At 39.8% G+C, this 16,553-nt stretch overlaps 2 protein-coding genes across 2 annotated transcripts in view; one reads left to right on the top strand and one right to left on the bottom strand.

Moving 5' to 3' along the window:
- Window positions 1-568: 568 nt before the first annotated feature.
- LOC122093247 (tetraspanin-2) lies at window positions 569-1,832 on the top strand. The gene is made up of 2 exons (XM_042663536.1): window positions 569-1,259; window positions 1,370-1,832. The coding sequence occupies exons 1-2, from the start codon at window positions 762-764 to the stop codon at window positions 1,679-1,681; spliced, it is 810 nt and encodes a 269-aa protein (XP_042519470.1). The 5' UTR covers window positions 569-761; the 3' UTR covers window positions 1,682-1,832.
- Window positions 1,833-3,951: 2,119 nt separating this feature from the next.
- Window positions 3,952-16,553, bottom strand: part of LOC122071968 — a 20,254-nt gene continuing 7,652 nt past the window's right edge. Inside the window, exons 5-8 of the mRNA XM_042636464.1 lie at window positions 7,783-7,869; window positions 7,118-7,203; window positions 5,118-5,238; window positions 3,952-4,192 (exon numbers count right to left, since the gene is read on the bottom strand). Of these exons, the coding sequence (XP_042492398.1) occupies window positions 4,115-4,192; window positions 5,118-5,238; window positions 7,118-7,203; window positions 7,783-7,869 (372 nt within the window). The 3' untranslated portion in view covers window positions 3,952-4,114. The remainder of the gene's footprint in view (window positions 4,193-5,117; window positions 5,239-7,117; window positions 7,204-7,782; window positions 7,870-16,553) is intronic.

The raw sequence follows: 16,553 nt of genomic DNA, 5'->3' as shown, positions 1-16,553 counted from the left end.
ATATTCATTTTTGAAAAAGTCGCGAATTTTAAAGAATTTTATTTTTAATTCGGATTCGGTCCGAATTTTTGATAAAATTCTTTAAAATTCGATTCGGCCGAATAATTCGTGAATTATTCGGCCGAATTGCTAACTATGGGAATGACATGCATAATATAGGACTTATCTTAAGTATAACTTTGAATAGAAATAATTGATTGGAGGACTATGATAAATATAACCAACCCCCTTTTGGTGAAAATTCTTTCAGAAAGAATTGTCAGTCAGTTGCGACTTGAAGAGTACACTGCTTCTGCTTCTGTAGTTTATGCCTATTCACACCCGTTAATTTAGAGGTATAAATAGCCCAGAAGCATGGATACAGCTGTGTTTGGATATAGAGAAAGCCAGATTGACAGGATTCTTTTATCCCAATTATGTAATACTACAATAATAGTGGAGGGCCCCATGCCCAACAGCCATTTTGTGTGAAGAATGGAATGGTCATAAACTCATAATAACACGTTTAAGCAACACACGGCAGAGTTCTTTTTCTATATTATTACCACATGAACGCGTTCCCATTTTACAGTTTACAGTACACTTCTACTAATTTATACTCTCCACTAGAAAGTAGAAAGCAGGAAATCCCTCAAAGTCCTCACTCCTCACTCACTCCCACCCACCATCTTCACTTGTTCATCACTTCTGTCAGATCTCCAATTCTCTTTCTCTCTCTATCTCTCACTGTGTCTCTCTATCGCTTCTTAGATTTCAGAGCCATGGCAGTAAGTAACAACATCACGGCCATCGTGAACTTCTTTGCCCTCCTCAGCTCTATACCCATAATCGGAGCCGGAATTTGGCTAGCATCAAAGCCAGACAACGAGTGTGTCCACCTATTCCGGTGGCCGGTGGTTCTACTGGGTATCTTGATGTTGATGGTTTCACTGGCGGGTTTCGTCGGAGCATACTGGAACAGGCAAGGACTTCTTGCTTTCTACCTATTCTGTATGGCTATCCTCATCGCACTTCTCCTCATCCTCCTCGTCTTCGCCTTCGTCGTCACCAAGCCCGACGGCTCTTACTCCGTCCCTGGCCGTGGATACAAGGAGTATCGACTCTACGGATTCTCTTCCTGGCTTCAAGATCATGTCACCAATTCCGACAATTGGCCCAAGATTAGGACTTGCCTTTCCCAGTCCAACGTCTGCTCCAAGCTCTCCCAGGACTACATCACCCCAGATCAATTCTTCATGGCTCACATCTCCCCTCTCCAGGTATTTCCCAATTCCCAATTCCCAATTCCCATTTTCGAATCTATTTACTGTTTCTCGGTTTTTTTGGGGATTTTATCATCATTTGCATTTCTCGATTGTTGATATAATAGTCAGGATGTTGCAAGCCTCCTACGGTCTGTGGCTATGGTTACGTGAACCCAACGGTGTGGACAAACGCAGTGAACCCAAGTGCGGACCCTGATTGCTACTTGTGGAGCAACGACCAGTCGCAGTTGTGCTACTCTTGTAACGCCTGCAAGGCAGGACTGTTGGGGAACCTGAGGCAGGAATGGAGGAGGGCTAACATCATCTTCATCATCACCGTCGTCGTTTTGATTTGGGTCTACCTCATCGGTTGCAGTGCCTTCAAGAATGCCCAGACTGAAGACCTCTTCCGCCGTTACAAACAGGGTTGGGCTTAGGATTTCCCCTCTCCATTTGCCTTCTTCTGCGCACTTTAGGATTTTCTCTGTGTGTTCCTTTTCCTTCTAAACTATTGTACATATCATTTTCCCTTTTAGTGCTCTGTAGTTTTGGAAATTTTTGAACTTCGAATTGATCAAGTTGATGCAAGGATCTTTCTTTTTTTCTTTTTTTCTTTTTTTCATGTGAACACATTCCTTTCTCCCTCATCGTGAAAGCCAGAGCAGAGCAGAGAGAGAGAGAGAGAGTGAAAAAAGTGAATCTTAATTTGAATAGAATATGATTCTTGATTCTTGTGGTCTGTATTGATTCTTGGGTTGGTACCTTTTGTCTGAGTTGTCCTCTGCCTCGATTGGTGTGGCTTCCATCTTTAGTTAAATACTAAGATAGGATAAGCTTGGGAGATTGATTTATTCTGGTGCTCCACAATCAGAGGTGTTTTTTGAAGCGCATATTGGGTCGATCAGATAGTCAACATCACCGACATTTGGGAAACCAAGAACCAGTGCGGCAGTGACCTGTGTTCTCTGCTGTTCTAGGTAGTTTCCAGTTAGAAGTTTCTTCGTACCCGTGAGCAGAGAGTGGCGTATTCACACTTTGTACCTTGCACTCATCTTTAGTCAGGAAACCGTGACTGAAATTCCAAGACCCATTGGGGGAAGTTCTTGTGGTGATTCTCTGTCCCCTTCGTGTTATTGTTTCCAAATTTCATTTGGGGTGGTGGGGTTTTGGGAGGTGGAGAGAATTATTTACATCGTAAAAGGACCTAAAATCGTATTAATTCATATCAATTCCTTTGGAAATCGATGCCATCAACTATTATATGACTGATATGGGATTACCCACTAGTTACATGAATCTTTTTGGATGAACTATCTATATTTTGTATCTAGGAAAATACGTCTCATTTATGACAAATCATGTAATGATAGGAAATCATATTAAAAGCAAAAGGGCTTTTCTATTTGGACTAAAACTAGTTGCAGGGAAGGATAGACGATTGATGAACTTTGGAGTGACGAAGAAGACTTTGAATCTTTCTTTAAGGATTCAAGCACCACCTTGTGGCCTTGGAGTGTGATTCCTATTTTTTTTGCATGTCTATAATGAACTACCTACCATTTTGTTTATGCTCATGCCTAACATCGAGGTGGTGCATTTTGTCAAACATTTAGTTGTCACTTCTATAACTACCCACTCCCCATAAACCATATTAACTCAAACTTAGATGTAATGCAGTCCTATTAATTTATATATTTTGCTTTCTCAGTTAAAAGAAAAAACTATCACACTTCCAAATTCAATATCTACAACGGCTCACTCTGGATCAAGTAGGCTTTTCTAAGTGACTCTCACTTTGTTTCAAGATTTCTGTCTAGTGACAGATAACTCCCTAATGGCTCTCACTCTATTTCAAGGTTTCTATCCAGTGACAGGTAGTTCTTTCCTAGTGGCTCTCACTTTGACATCAGATTGCCTCTTCCACTTGTGAGTTGGGCCAAAGATCGACTACTCTAACATCACTGATATTGTAAAACTCAAACTCATAAACCGATTGGCAAGGTGAAGAAACCCAAGATCATATCGACCCACATCAATTCCCTCAAGAAATCAATGTGAGATCAGCCCCAATATGATTGATGTGAGACCATAACATTGACCCAAGAGGACAGTGTTTTTAACCTCATGTACAATACATAAGCTACCTCAGATTATCACTGTCCTAATCATGGTTTTAATACCCGGTATCAGGATCCCCTGGCCGATTTCAATCCCAATATGGGCTGCTGAGGAACGGGTAAGAATCAACCCATATATATACTAAGTTACTAACCCTAGTTTTTGAAAGTAGTTCGGCCAGGGATTGGCCTCATGTGATTCCACTCGGACTCAGCCGATCTGATCCCCATTTTTGAAACCCTGGCCCTAATCCAAACAGATCAACCTTCAAAGATGAGGGAGGAACCCTATTCTTTTTTATAAACTAATAAATAATGGAGATGGACCACAGTTATTATCAGATTTGTAATGGGCTTATAATCATAATATGAAGATTCTATGTTCCCTCAATTATTAAAATGTCCATGAATATTAAAAGCACATCCCTTTTTTTAAGCAAAGAAAACACTAAGCTGACAGGAGAACTAATCATCTTTTAAGCCATTAGTGATTAAACATTTCAACAAGAAAGTGGAACATGGAACAGAGTATTTCCAAGATGTTATTGCCATCTAATTGAAACTGTTTTGCACTTGTACCCACTAGATCATAAATAAAATCATTTCACTAAATATTGAAATAATTTGAATGTAGTTAAAAGAAGGGAAAACAAAAAAGAATGAATAACCCAATTTCCAAGACCCCCCTTTCTACATTATCTCAACACTTCTCTAGTTCTCTCCATATTATGTGAAGGCACTAAGCATATATGCCTAGGCAGTAGCAACTTTTCTAGAATACACAATATACATTGGATCTGAACGACCAGGATTTGGAGATATATCCACTGCCTGAAAGAGAAAAAGCAAATACATCAATCAACTACTTATCTAAATGATTCCCCCATTAATTAGCATTCCAACAAGTATATATATATATATATATTTCAAAAATAATATCTGTTCAGTCCAGGTGCAGTAGGGAAGAATTATTTGCATTTTATATGGTAAGCCAGACAAAAGAAGATGCCCTAGCAACAAAAAAACCAACATTTTGGTGGTGATTCAGTGACAATGGAACCATTTGTTTAATAAATCCTATGATCATTATTTACGAAGTTGAGACCAGGCCAGGAAATGTCAAGATCAACAGTGTCAGATTTTGGACAGAATCGACATTTCGAAGGAATGAATCCATGCAGAAATGTCTGAAGCAACTACATGCCTTGTCTAGAGAAAAAAGGACTGCTTCAAGCGATGGGTCCATAAGAGATGTCGGAAATCAGATTGACAAAAACTTAGTAAATGGTGCAACAGATAAGACACAGATTTATGGCTGACTAAAAACGGACATAACCAGTGCATGAGGATCCCGCCACTGTGGGATCTGGGGAGGGTTAGAATGTATGCAGCCTTACCCCTGCTTCGCGGTGAAGCTGTTTCCTGACTCAAACCCGCGACCACACTTGGTCGCAATGGAGCAACCTTTCCGTTGCACCAAGGTCCACCCTCTTGATCTATGACTAATTGAGGTCTTCAAAAAACTGAAACTGCCACCAACGGACAGCATAATTCAAAATGTTATGATATTACCAGTGGGTAAATGGTTCTTCAAAGTTCAAACAACTTAAACAATTCCACCTCTACAATAATATCAAGTGATGGAGTTTTTAAGCGTTTTAGACTCTATTACATTATCATCAAAGGCAAGGATGTGTTACAAGTTACAACTACACCACAAATATGAGGTTACTGAAAGAAAATTCTCAGGCATTACCTGAGGAGGTTCAAAGCCTCCAGCATAATGGAAATAGGATCCAACAAGCAGAACATGATCGGTATCACCAGTTGATGTCCATATAGAGATTGCTTTGGTAAAAAAGCAACGGTTTGAAAAGCTGCTAGGCATAAAAATAGATAAAGTCACCAGACATTCAACACATAGGGAGCTCAATCAGTAAAACAATGCTTATCACTTCAGCCAACCCAAAAAGAAAAAATTATAATAATAATAAAAACTTGATCTTCAATATATCATTGTGTATTTTCTGAGATTCTTAGACCATTCCTCAATTTCAATGGTCCCGTTAAACTGAAATACTTACTTTAGGAAGGTGCAGCCACAAAAATGTAAACGAATGTCTACCAAAGAAGCATTTTGAAAAGGAAAAATAATTCTGCAAGTTAGCTTGATCTGTATCACAAGTCCTACAAGGCTTCTTTTGAAAAATGGTATAATAGTAATACATAATATCAATTTGACCTAAGAGAGATACATATAAACTCATTAAAAAAGTGAGGCTGGATGCCTGTGATCATAGTACAAAAATGGCAGCTTGATACTTGAGCCGTAACACAAAATGAAAATAAGCAGTGTTTATCATTTGATCCTTTAATTTCTCCAGAATATCATGTAATGGTAAGACATCATGATGAAGACATCATACCAACTGATCGTGTATTCAGAGCATACCAGAGGAGGTGTCATAGATCTCAACCATTCACTGCTTCTATGTGGATCGATGACGAGTTCCGAGGTTACCATATAGCTAGAGCCGAGAGTGCATCCCTGTGGACCCCACCTGCAGTAGTGATTTCTGATTTCTATTTCTAGTTCAGTTTCGATTTATTTTTTTTATTTATATTTCTGTTTCAGCTCCTCTTCATTACTATTTTTGTTACTGCTTCATGTGATAAACTGTTCCATTCCCCACCCTCCAATGAGTTGGCTTTTTTCCCCTTTTTTATTTTACTTTAAGTAGTTGTAACTACTTTTGTAACCACCCCATTCCCATTTGTTTCCTTCTTATAATGCCTCTTTGGCAAAAATGTAAGTAGTTATTGCAAAGAATGAAAAATGAATGAAAAAGGACTGCCTCCTCCTCAACGTGACTATACATCTCTCCTCTTCTATCCCTTCTTGATTTCTGCTCCTTCCCTTTCTTGATTTCTTCTTCTTCTTCTGCTATTCTCCTTATCTTTTTCTCGGTTCCCTTTTTCCAGCCCCCCCCCCTTTTTTGTGTACTGCTGTTTTTTTTTATTTTCTGCTACACAATAAACATGAGCAGAATCTGCCATGCGTAAGAAGGCTGGGGTACTTGCATTCTCCATAAACCTAATCGGTACTTATACTCTTATCCTTTAATCTTCCGTCTCCTGTTGTTGCTATAACTTCCTCACATTGAAAATGTTGCTGTTTTAACAAGAATGAGGGTTGCTATTGTCACTCATTAGTCTTGAAATTTTAGGAATTTTGAATGACCATGCACATTTATTTGACTAATTGCTGCCTGGTTCTGATCCTTATAGCATCTAATAGGTCTCTTTCTTAGTTGCATGCATACATGAGTCATTAGATTTCTATTGTTGTTTTTCGATTAGAAACTGTTTCTAATCCTGTATGCATTCATGTATGTTGCTGCCAGCCCAGGTTAGACAGTCCTTAAGCATGTGTCAACCATGGGATAGCAATGTCACTCTTGTACGAAAACTTAGTTTCTAGGTTTCCTCCTACATCACAACATCGATTTAAGCTAAGAGTTACAGGAATAAAACATCCTGAAAACAAGTCTGTCTATCTATTATAATAGTTTATGAAGGCAGAAATACTTTATTCAACTACGTATTAGTACATGTAGTGAAGCAGTTCAGCAAAATTCAGTCATTCCACCGGAAATTTCAAGAAATAACTTTTAAACGAAATTTGTCACTCTAACAACTTATAAAATTTCCATATCTAATCAAAGAACTTTAGTAGGGCAAGCACCAAGTCCTTACCTCATTATGGCTAGACCTCCAGGCTTAAGAACCCGACACATCTCCTTGAAAATATCAATTGGCTTGGTCAAATAATCAACACTAACCTGCGAGACATGAGTCACACAACAGATTCATACAGAGGGCATTGCCATCCATAATATAATTGAGAAAGTGATTTCTAGATATGACGATTTTGAACAAGTCTTAACTAAAAATATACCCAAAACACTACCACCATCGACACAATGAATGATGAGAGCTTGGACAATGTTAAGACTTATGGCCTTCTACATTCACTTTCAGTTGACATAAACCACTGACTGACATAAGCTTTTGCGGTAAGGATATACATTTTTTTACTTTGTTGTGTAAATTTCAAATTTTTTTGGATGAATTGTAAATTTCAAGTTAATATAGAACAACTTTCAAATGTGTTTATGGTGATTTTTTTTTCTGTTTATTTCCCTCTTCAAAACTTTGAATGTAACTTTTCAAAGTTAATTAGTAGAAGAGCGGTCATGATAAAACCAAACACCCCCAAAAAATTATTTTAAGAGCAAAGTAAAAGCAATGCAAGATTAGACACCATTAACTACAGAAATCTCAATGCATGCAGAAAATGTTGTATGACCATATTTTGTGACATCAAAACAATTACTTCAGATTCAAAAAGATGTACTTACCACATTAGTAATAACATTAAAAGAGTTGTCTTCAAATGGAAGTTTGGGGCTGATATTTAAATCTTGTACAACATACTCTGTTAGAACCTGCAAAGACAGTTAATACATTAAAAAGTAGCGTGAAAGTTTCTTAAGCTCATGAATGAGAACATAATAGGTTCATGTCTCCAGTGGGATAAGGCTTGGGGAGCTCAGTTAAGGTACATTCATCAATAAAGACTAAAAGGATGAAGAGGATGTTGCTCATAAAACTAAAGTTGAGTGGATGAAGTGGATAGGAGTTTCTAATGTGTTGTGTGATCAAAGTGTTCTTTTAAAACTGAAGGGTATTTAACCAAAAAAAAAACTGAAGGGTAAATTCTATAAGATGGTTATAAGACTCAAAAATATTAAAATGGCACTGAAATATGGGATGTAAAAAAATAAATAAATAAATAAATAAGAGAGTGATGGGGACATCACGGTGTACAGACGCAAGAAGAAGAAGAAGAAACAGCTATCTTTGTTGCTGGAAGAATAGAAAGGAGAAGGAGGAAAAGGAGGCTGGATCCAGCCTTTCCAGCGCTGGATTGAGTCCCTCTCTCTTTCCAGATTTCAGCAAATCTTGTGGGCCCCATTAGTTGTTAGTTTAGTAGCTTACGTTTAGAATATTCTTTTCCTTGTTAGTCTTTTAATTAATCAAGAAACTACTTTATTAGTTGTTAGTTTTTAGGAAGTCTTTATTTACTTTCCAATTGGTTATTTTTTATTTTTAGTAACAAAGTTTTATATTTATGTAATGGCCTAGGCCACGATGGAGTTAATGAATGAATGAATGAGAACTTCAAAAGTTTGTCCAAATTGGAAAACTCCTCAACCCCCTACAATTTCCATCTCCCTTTCTAATTCTCTCTCTCTTGTTAATCTCTCTCTTTTCTCTCTCTCGGTTCCTCACTTTCTCGGTTTTCTTCCCCTCTCCCTCTTTCTCTCGGCTGTCTTAATATTGCAGCCTCTCTGTTTTTCTGGTATTATTGTTGAAGACAGGTGCTCTTCCCTCAAGCAGCCAAGGATCGATCAAAGCACCATTGTTTCTCTGCACTACTGTTAAGGATACTGCTGCCTTTTCTTCAAGCAATCGAAGGCTGGCCACGGCACTTTGTTTTCTGTACTATTGTGAATAGATGTTGTTCTCCCTTCAAGCAAACAAGAGCTGCAATAATTCCGGATGATTTTCTTCTACATCATTCAATCTGGACAGCAATACTTAATCTCGGTAGACTTTGACTTCTTCTTCTCTTCTCTGTTTGGACATTGGACAGGTAAGTAATTAAACTAAACTCCCCACCTCCATTAATCCCTTGTTATATGTTTGCAACCCATTATCATTGAAACCGGCCCCTGCCCCTTCTTTTATGCCTATTTTACCTATTGTTTTAAGTCTTTTCTTCACTGTTATACTTCCAAAACCCTTGCTGATTTTCTATTTTAGTTGGCTGTTAGAGGACATTGATTGTTTGCATATCTTATTTGGTGTCTAGATTGATTTGTTCTGAACCTAACATTCGCATGACGTTTGTTCCCTTCCCCATGTCCCCACTTGAAGCTTAAGTAAGTTTTTATGTGTTTTTCCGCTTAGATTGATATTACTCCAGGCTACATGTTGATTTATCTTTATTTATTACATGTTGAATCTTGTTTTGTTGAGCATATCTAAATCCCAATCTAATCCCAAGACCCCCGTTAAGTTTGTCTTACCCTAATTGAGTCACTCTTGTAGGGACCCTAGTTGTCTAGGAAATCCTCTACATCATCTTGGTATCAGAGCATGGTATTACTTGGGTTTAGAGTGATTAGGGGCTACTGTCAGTGTTTAGATGTCTTATCCTTTGAGGTCTAGACTCCGTCACAGCTTGTCCGTAATTGAGTCTGAGCTATGAGAGCGTTACCGTAGAAGACACCCTTTTCTTCATTAAGTTTACAGGACCAAATAGCATTAGACACTATTCCCTCCAGAAGCACATTCTTGAAAGGGAGATTTCTGACCTCAAGATTGAGAGGGCTAATTACCTGTCTCAATTGGAGATTCTGAGTAGACCTTGAGCCTTTGGTGGCAACCATACCTTGGCTGCCCATCTCCTTATGTCCACTCGTAGTGGTAGATCATACCAGAATATGTCTGACCTTCCTTCACCCCCACCCAACCTGAGTAGTTGGTTGAATTCATGAAAGCCATCCAAGCTACCCTCCAAGCTAGCCAAGCTATACAAGAAACACATGCTGCCCATCTCCAAACCCTTACCGATAAGTTGGCTACCCTCGAGACAAATGCCCAAAACCCTGATGGACAGCAAGGCCGTAATACAACTGGCACTGAACCTAGGGACAGTGGCCTTAACCCTGAGGAAGTGAACGAGAATAACCACACTAATGGTTATGACCAGATAAGGGATAACTTCCAAGGCCTAGGTCATGGTAGAGGTCGAGGTAAGGGTCGAGGACCACCGCCAAGACACCATATCCAATATGGAGATGATGAGGGTTATGAGCATCATGATAGGGGCTTTGATGTCAGACGGATGATTAAGGTAGATGCCCCTACCTATGATGGTTAGATCGACGCTAGGATCCTTCTGGATTGGATTAAGCAGATGGAAAGGTACTTCAATTTTTACGATATGCCAGAGGAAGTCCGCTACCGATTTGCTAAGTTCAAGCTTGTCGGAGCTGCCCAGGACTTTTGGACAGACCTAGAGTACCAAGAGGACTACCTAGGACTTGAGCCAATCACTGCCTGGGTAGAAATGCAAGAGAGGCTCAAGAGGGAATTTTTTCCTATCATTTATAGGCTCCAGTTGTTGAATGAAATGAATACCCTGAAGCAAGAAAAATTGACTATGGCCGAATACATGAGCAAGTTCAATGAATTGAAAATTAGAAGCCGTATTCAGGAGGATGTTGAGCAGACACTATCCAGATTCCTTACCGGGCTCAACTCCGAAATTCAGTCTCGTATAGCACCCCACCTAGTGCGAGCCGTTCCACAGGCCTTCAGGATAGCCCTTGAGGTGGAATCCTCCATGAGAACTTATTCTCAGAGGAAGAGCTTCCAAGCTGGGAGTCCCAATTTAGAAAACCACGCCAAGGCTCAGCTGGATTCCCAAAACCCCCTGCTGCACCACAACGTCAATTTAACAACAGGTTTAAAGGGATTTTGGGAAAAACACACAAGAGTAATAGACAACAACAATGCTTCAAGTGTCGTGGGTTTGGTCACTTCTCCAGAGAGTGTCCCAATAGGAATCTTTATATGGGAGAGCAGACTCCTAAAGAAGGTGACCAAGAGGGTTTTCAGGACCATGAGTATGAGGACCATACACCAGATGAGACCATATCTGATGAGGACACCGAGGAGGCCGGTGACCTCAAGCTCGGTATTATGCGATGTATGGTCTCACAACCTAGGAGTAGTGATGATTGGTGGCGAACTAATATTTTCATCACTTACACATGTCATCAGGGCAAGAACTGCCGCGTTGCCATGGACAGCGGGAGTTACATAAATGTGGTCGCCAAGAGTGTTGTTGCTCGAATGGGCCTCAAACCTGAACCCCACCCCAAGCCTTACAAGGTTGCCTGGGTAGATCAGTCCACCATCTCTGTTAATCTGAGGTGTCTAGTTCCCCTACACTTTGCAGGATATGAGGATCGAGTGTGGTGTGATGTCTTAGAGATGGATGTTGCCCACATCATCCTAAGTAAACCCTGGTTATATGACCAGGATGTCACCAATTATGGAAAGTCTAACACCTATGTTTTTAAGTTCAAAGAGAAGAAAATCAGACTGACCCCCAGTGCCCCTAGGGAAGTTAAGGTTCCAGAACACAAAGGAAGTACCACCAAACAAAACCCCACCAAGACACTCAACATTTTAAATCAACAACAATTTGAAGGAGAGTTTCAAGAGTCAGGGGTGATTTATGCTCTAGTTGCCATACAGAGTAATACCGATAGGTCATACTTATTCACTGAGGCTCCTAGAGAAGTACAACCCTTGTTAAGGAAATTTGAGAGGCTATTCCTTGAGGAACTACCTGATGAGTTACCGCCTATGCGTGACATCCAACACGCTATTGACCTAGTTCCAGGATCCTCTCTACCGAACTTACCCCATTACCGAATGAATCCCAAAGGGCACGCCGAACTCAAACGGCAAGTGGATGAACTATTACATAAGGGATTCATTAGGGAAAGCCTTAGCCAGTGTGTTGTACCTGTCTTGCTCACGCCAAAGAAAGATGGCACCTGGCGTATGTGTGTTGATAGTAAGGCCATCAATAAGATCACCGTCAAATATAGGTTCCCCATCCCTAGACTTGATGACATGTTGGATATGATGGCCAACTCTTCGATCTTTTCGAAGATTGATCTCAAGAGCGGGTACCACCAAATTAGGGTTAGGCCTGGAGATGAGCGGAAGATAGCCTTCAAGACGAAGGATGGCCTTTTTGAGTGGTTAGTCATGCCTTTTGGCTTGTCAAATGCACCTAGCACTTTCATGAGGATAACGAATCAAGTGCTCCAACCATTCATTGGAAAATTCTTAGTGGTTTACTTTGATGACATCTTTATCTACAGTAAGACCCCGTCTTCCCACTTGGATCACTTACAGAAGGTTTTTCATGTGCTCTTACAAGAAAAACTTATGTCAACCTTAAGAAGTGCACCTTCATGAGTGATCAAGTCATCTTCTTAGGGTTTGTTGTGTCAGCCCAAGGAGTATCTGCTGACCCTGAGAAAGTGCGAGCGATTGTAGAGTGGCCTAAGCCAACTAATGTCCATGAGGTGCGAAGCTTTCATGGGTTAGCCCCCTTCTATAGGAGGTTCATCTACCGGTTTAGTTCCATTATGTCTCCTATCACCGATTGCATGAACAAGGAGTTTCAATGTACTAAGAGTGCTACGAAGGCCTTTAATGAGATTAAAAAGCTTATGACTGAAGCTCCAGTCCTGCGCCTCCCGGATTTCTCTAAGGTCTTCGAAGTGAATTACGATGCATCTGGTATTGGAATAGGTCGTGTCCTAGGACAAGAGGGCCACCCTGTTGCCTATTTTAGTGAGAAACTTAATGAAGCTAGGAAATGATATTCCACATACAACAAGGAATTCTATGCGGTTGTCCAATCATTACGCTATTGCCGACATTACCTTTTATCGCAAGAATTCGTGTTATTCTCTGACCACCAGGCTCTGAGATACCTGACTGCCCAAAAGAAACTTAACCAGAGACATGCCAAGGGGGTTAAGTTTCTCCAAGAGTACACTTTTGTACTCAAGCACAGACCTGGTGTCGAGAATACTGCTGCAGATGCACTGAGCCAGGTGAACATGTTCTTTAGTTGCACCAATGCTAGGAGTCCGGCTAGTGTGTTACTCCAGGCAATGAGTGTAGAGGTTGTAGGGTTTGAGTGAGTCAAAGACCAATACCCCACCTGTCTTGATTTTAGTGAGCCGTTCACTTCCTTAAGTGAAGGTAACCCGGTCAACCGCTCGGACTACCTACTTAGGGAGGGCTTCCTTTGTAAAGGGAGCAAGTTATGCATTCCCAGGACTTCACCCCGAGATTTCCTGATCTAGGAATTGCATGTTGGGGCGTCGCTAGCCATTTCGGTCGAGATAAGACCATCACCCTCTTTGAGGACCGATTCTTTTGGCCAGGACTGAAGAGGGATATTGCTAGAGTTGTGAGTCGGTGTAGGACATGCCAAACTGGAAAACAACAAAAGCAGAATACGGGTTTATACACTCCCCTACCCGTTCCCTTGCCCCGTGGCAAGACCTTAGCATGGATTTCGTGTTTGGTCTGCCAAAAACTTCGAGAGGCCATGATTCAGTTTATGTGGTTGTAGACTGTTTCTCGAAGATGGTCCATTTCATCCCATGCTCTAAGACCTCTGATGCATCCATCCATAGCAAGGATTAAAGTATCGGTATCGGTCGCCGTATCGATCGGTCAAAATTAAGATACGTATCGGAGGGTATCGTATCGTATCGGAGATACGCTAACGATACGCACATAAATGGATAGGGAACACATTTTTATACACTTTTGCATAAAAAAACAGTTAAAAAAAACTATATATAACATGTAGAACGCATAAATACTTAAGTAGAGGGTATCGTATTGATAGACAAATATATTGAGTTGAAAATATTCAAAATGATGAGGTTTGAGTTTCTTACAGTTTTTTCTTTCCTCATTGCCATTGCCACTGTGATGAGTGCCGTGAAGAGTGTCGTGGTGGTTTAAATCCTTTGCTAGGACCTTCTTCTTCAATAGGAGCAACTATGATGATATTCTGCACTTGTCGAATATAGGCACAATATTTACCCCAGTCGAAATATTTATGGTAGTGGGTCTCCCATTCATTGTAAAAAAATTAAATTTTTTTTATAGAAGTTAGATTAAATGTTTTTAAAGAACATATAAAAAATCAACAAAGTGTGGACCAATATATTTGAGTAGATCTAAGAAATAAAAAAAAATTGAAACCCTCACTTTTTTGGGGAAAAAATGTGGGTTTCATTTGAAATCATGTATTTAGTAATTATAAGTTATGACATTATTTTTAAGAGTTGAATGAACTAAATTTTATAAAAAAAAAAAAAATTGGGGATTTTTCTTTTTTTCTTTTTAAATTAATTTCGGAATAAAAAAATTAAAAATATATTTTTTTTTGAGAAAAATCAAAAATTTCCATGGAAGTTGTAGAACACTTGTTTTTACATAACATATAAAAAATCTAAACATTTTTAACCATTGAGCATGAGTAGATCTAGATCTAAGAAATTTGAAAAAAATTGAAACCCTCATTTTCTCTTGAAAAAAGTTTGTAAATCCTTATAAATCCAATGATTTCATGTAATAATGATGCACAAAATGTGATTCTAAGTATGATGAACCTTAGATTTATAAAAAAAAAACTTGAAAATCTTAGGTTAAAGTTGAAAAAAGTGAGTAAAGATTCAAGAACTTACTATTCAAATGTTTCAACTTTCAAGTTCAAGCCTTCAAGGTTCTTCTTGGACTATGTTTCTCTCCTTCTTTGAACCATTCACTTCCACAATGTTTCTTTCAATCTACCATTTGAGTCTCCAAAAAGGCGTGTGAATCAAAGGGGAAGAAAGAAGCAAAATATAGAAAACTGTTGGTGAGAGTGTGAAGTGTTTGTTTCAAACAACAAAAAATTCACACTTAAGTAGCCGTATCGTACCGTACCTCGATACTGCACGATACCTTTGATACGTACCGATACTCTCGGGAATTTTCAGATTTTCAAAAGTTCGTATCGTAGAGTATCGTATGTATCGGTACCGATACGGTACGGCACGATACGCCAATACACAAAAAGAGGCCCAAAATTCTCCGTAGCGTATTGGTATGTATCGTGCCGATGCCTACCGATACGGATACGTATCGGCCGATACAGCACGATACGCACCGATACTTAAAACCATGATCCATAGTAACCAGACTTTTCTTTAATGAGGTTGTCAAGTACCATGGGTTGCCCCTCACCATAGTGTCCGATAGGGATGTTAGGTTCAACAGTCATTTTTGGAGGACTCGATGGCGGATGATGGGCACGAAACTCCGTTTCTCCTCCGCTTTCCACCCTCAGACCGATGGCCAGACCGAGGTTGTCAATAGGAGCTTAAAGAATTTATTGCGTTAATTCATAGGAGAACACCTTACCAGTTGGGATCGAGTCCTTAGCTAGGCTAAGTTTGTATACAATAGTTCTAAGAACCGTACCACTGGTCTGTCCCCCTTTGAGATCTGTTCACGATATAGTTTTCAAGGCATCCCCTAGGCGACGCCTTGGCGTCCAGGCTTTTTTTTAGGGACAGGGCGAGGGACGCCATTGTGTACGTAGGAAAGGCGGTCGCCTTTGGTGTTAAGGCGTCAAAAAGGTGTCGCCTAGGACGACTTTGTATGAAAGGCGTACGCCTTGTGTTTTTTTTTCTTTCCACTTAAGTATTTGTTTTTTATATTCTAATTGTAAACTTTTCATTTGATGAAGTACAGGTTTTTAAATGGTATGAGATGCATGGAATCATTTCACCCCCCCTTAAGTGACAAAAAAAAAAAGGTTTGGTGGTGGGGGGAAATATAACGTGAAAGGGTTAGAATTTAAAACCCTCCACTGTTTCTCTCTCTCGATGAAGTATGTCTCTCTGTCGATTAAGTTCTCTACGCCTCTCAACCTAGAGAACTTGCGCTGGATTCATTGATTCAACCGATTGAGATTGAGATTGAAGTTGGAATTGGCTGAAATCCCTCATTCCCTCCTCTGTTTCGACTTCAGATATGTTTGCAATTGATTTTTTTCCCCCCTTCCTACTTCGTCTTCTGCTTCTTCGTTTGTGAGTTGCGACTGGTTTTTTTTTTCCCTCTTCTTCCTCTGCTTCTTCTTCGTCTTCTGCTTCTTCGTTTGCATCTGGTGTTTTTTTTCCTCTCTTCTTCCTCTGCTTCTTTTTCGTCTTCTGCTTCTTCGTCTGCATCTGGTTTTTTTTTCCCTCTCTTCTTCCTCTGCTTCTTCATCTGTGGCTGGTTTTTTTTCCCTCACGTCTTCCTCTGCTTCTTCGTCTGCATCTTTTTTTTTCTTTGCTTCTTCTTTGTCTGCGTCTATTTTTTTTTTCTCTCTCTTCTTCCTCCTTGCTTCATCTTCTTCCTATCTCTTCTTCCTCCTTTGCTTCGTCTGTCCTGGCAACCCTGCTGCTAGTGGCTAGTG

The sequence above is a fragment of the Macadamia integrifolia genome, chromosome 2 (genome assembly GCF_013358625.1).
Source record: "Macadamia integrifolia cultivar HAES 741 chromosome 2, SCU_Mint_v3, whole genome shotgun sequence".
Taxonomy (NCBI): domain Eukaryota; kingdom Viridiplantae; phylum Streptophyta; class Magnoliopsida; order Proteales; family Proteaceae; genus Macadamia; species Macadamia integrifolia.
This window is presented reverse-complemented; position numbering and strand designations above follow the sequence as displayed.

Bases quoted from the DNA above. Each gene is read 5' to 3' on its own strand.
- LOC122093247 (XM_042663536.1), top strand. From the start codon at position 762: ATGGCAGTAAGTAACAACATCACGGCCATCGTGAACTTCTTTGCCCTC. The intron at 1,260-1,369 runs GTATTTCCCAAT...TTGATATAATAG, and splicing joins CTCACATCTCCCCTCTCCAG to TCAGGATGTTGCAAGCCTCC.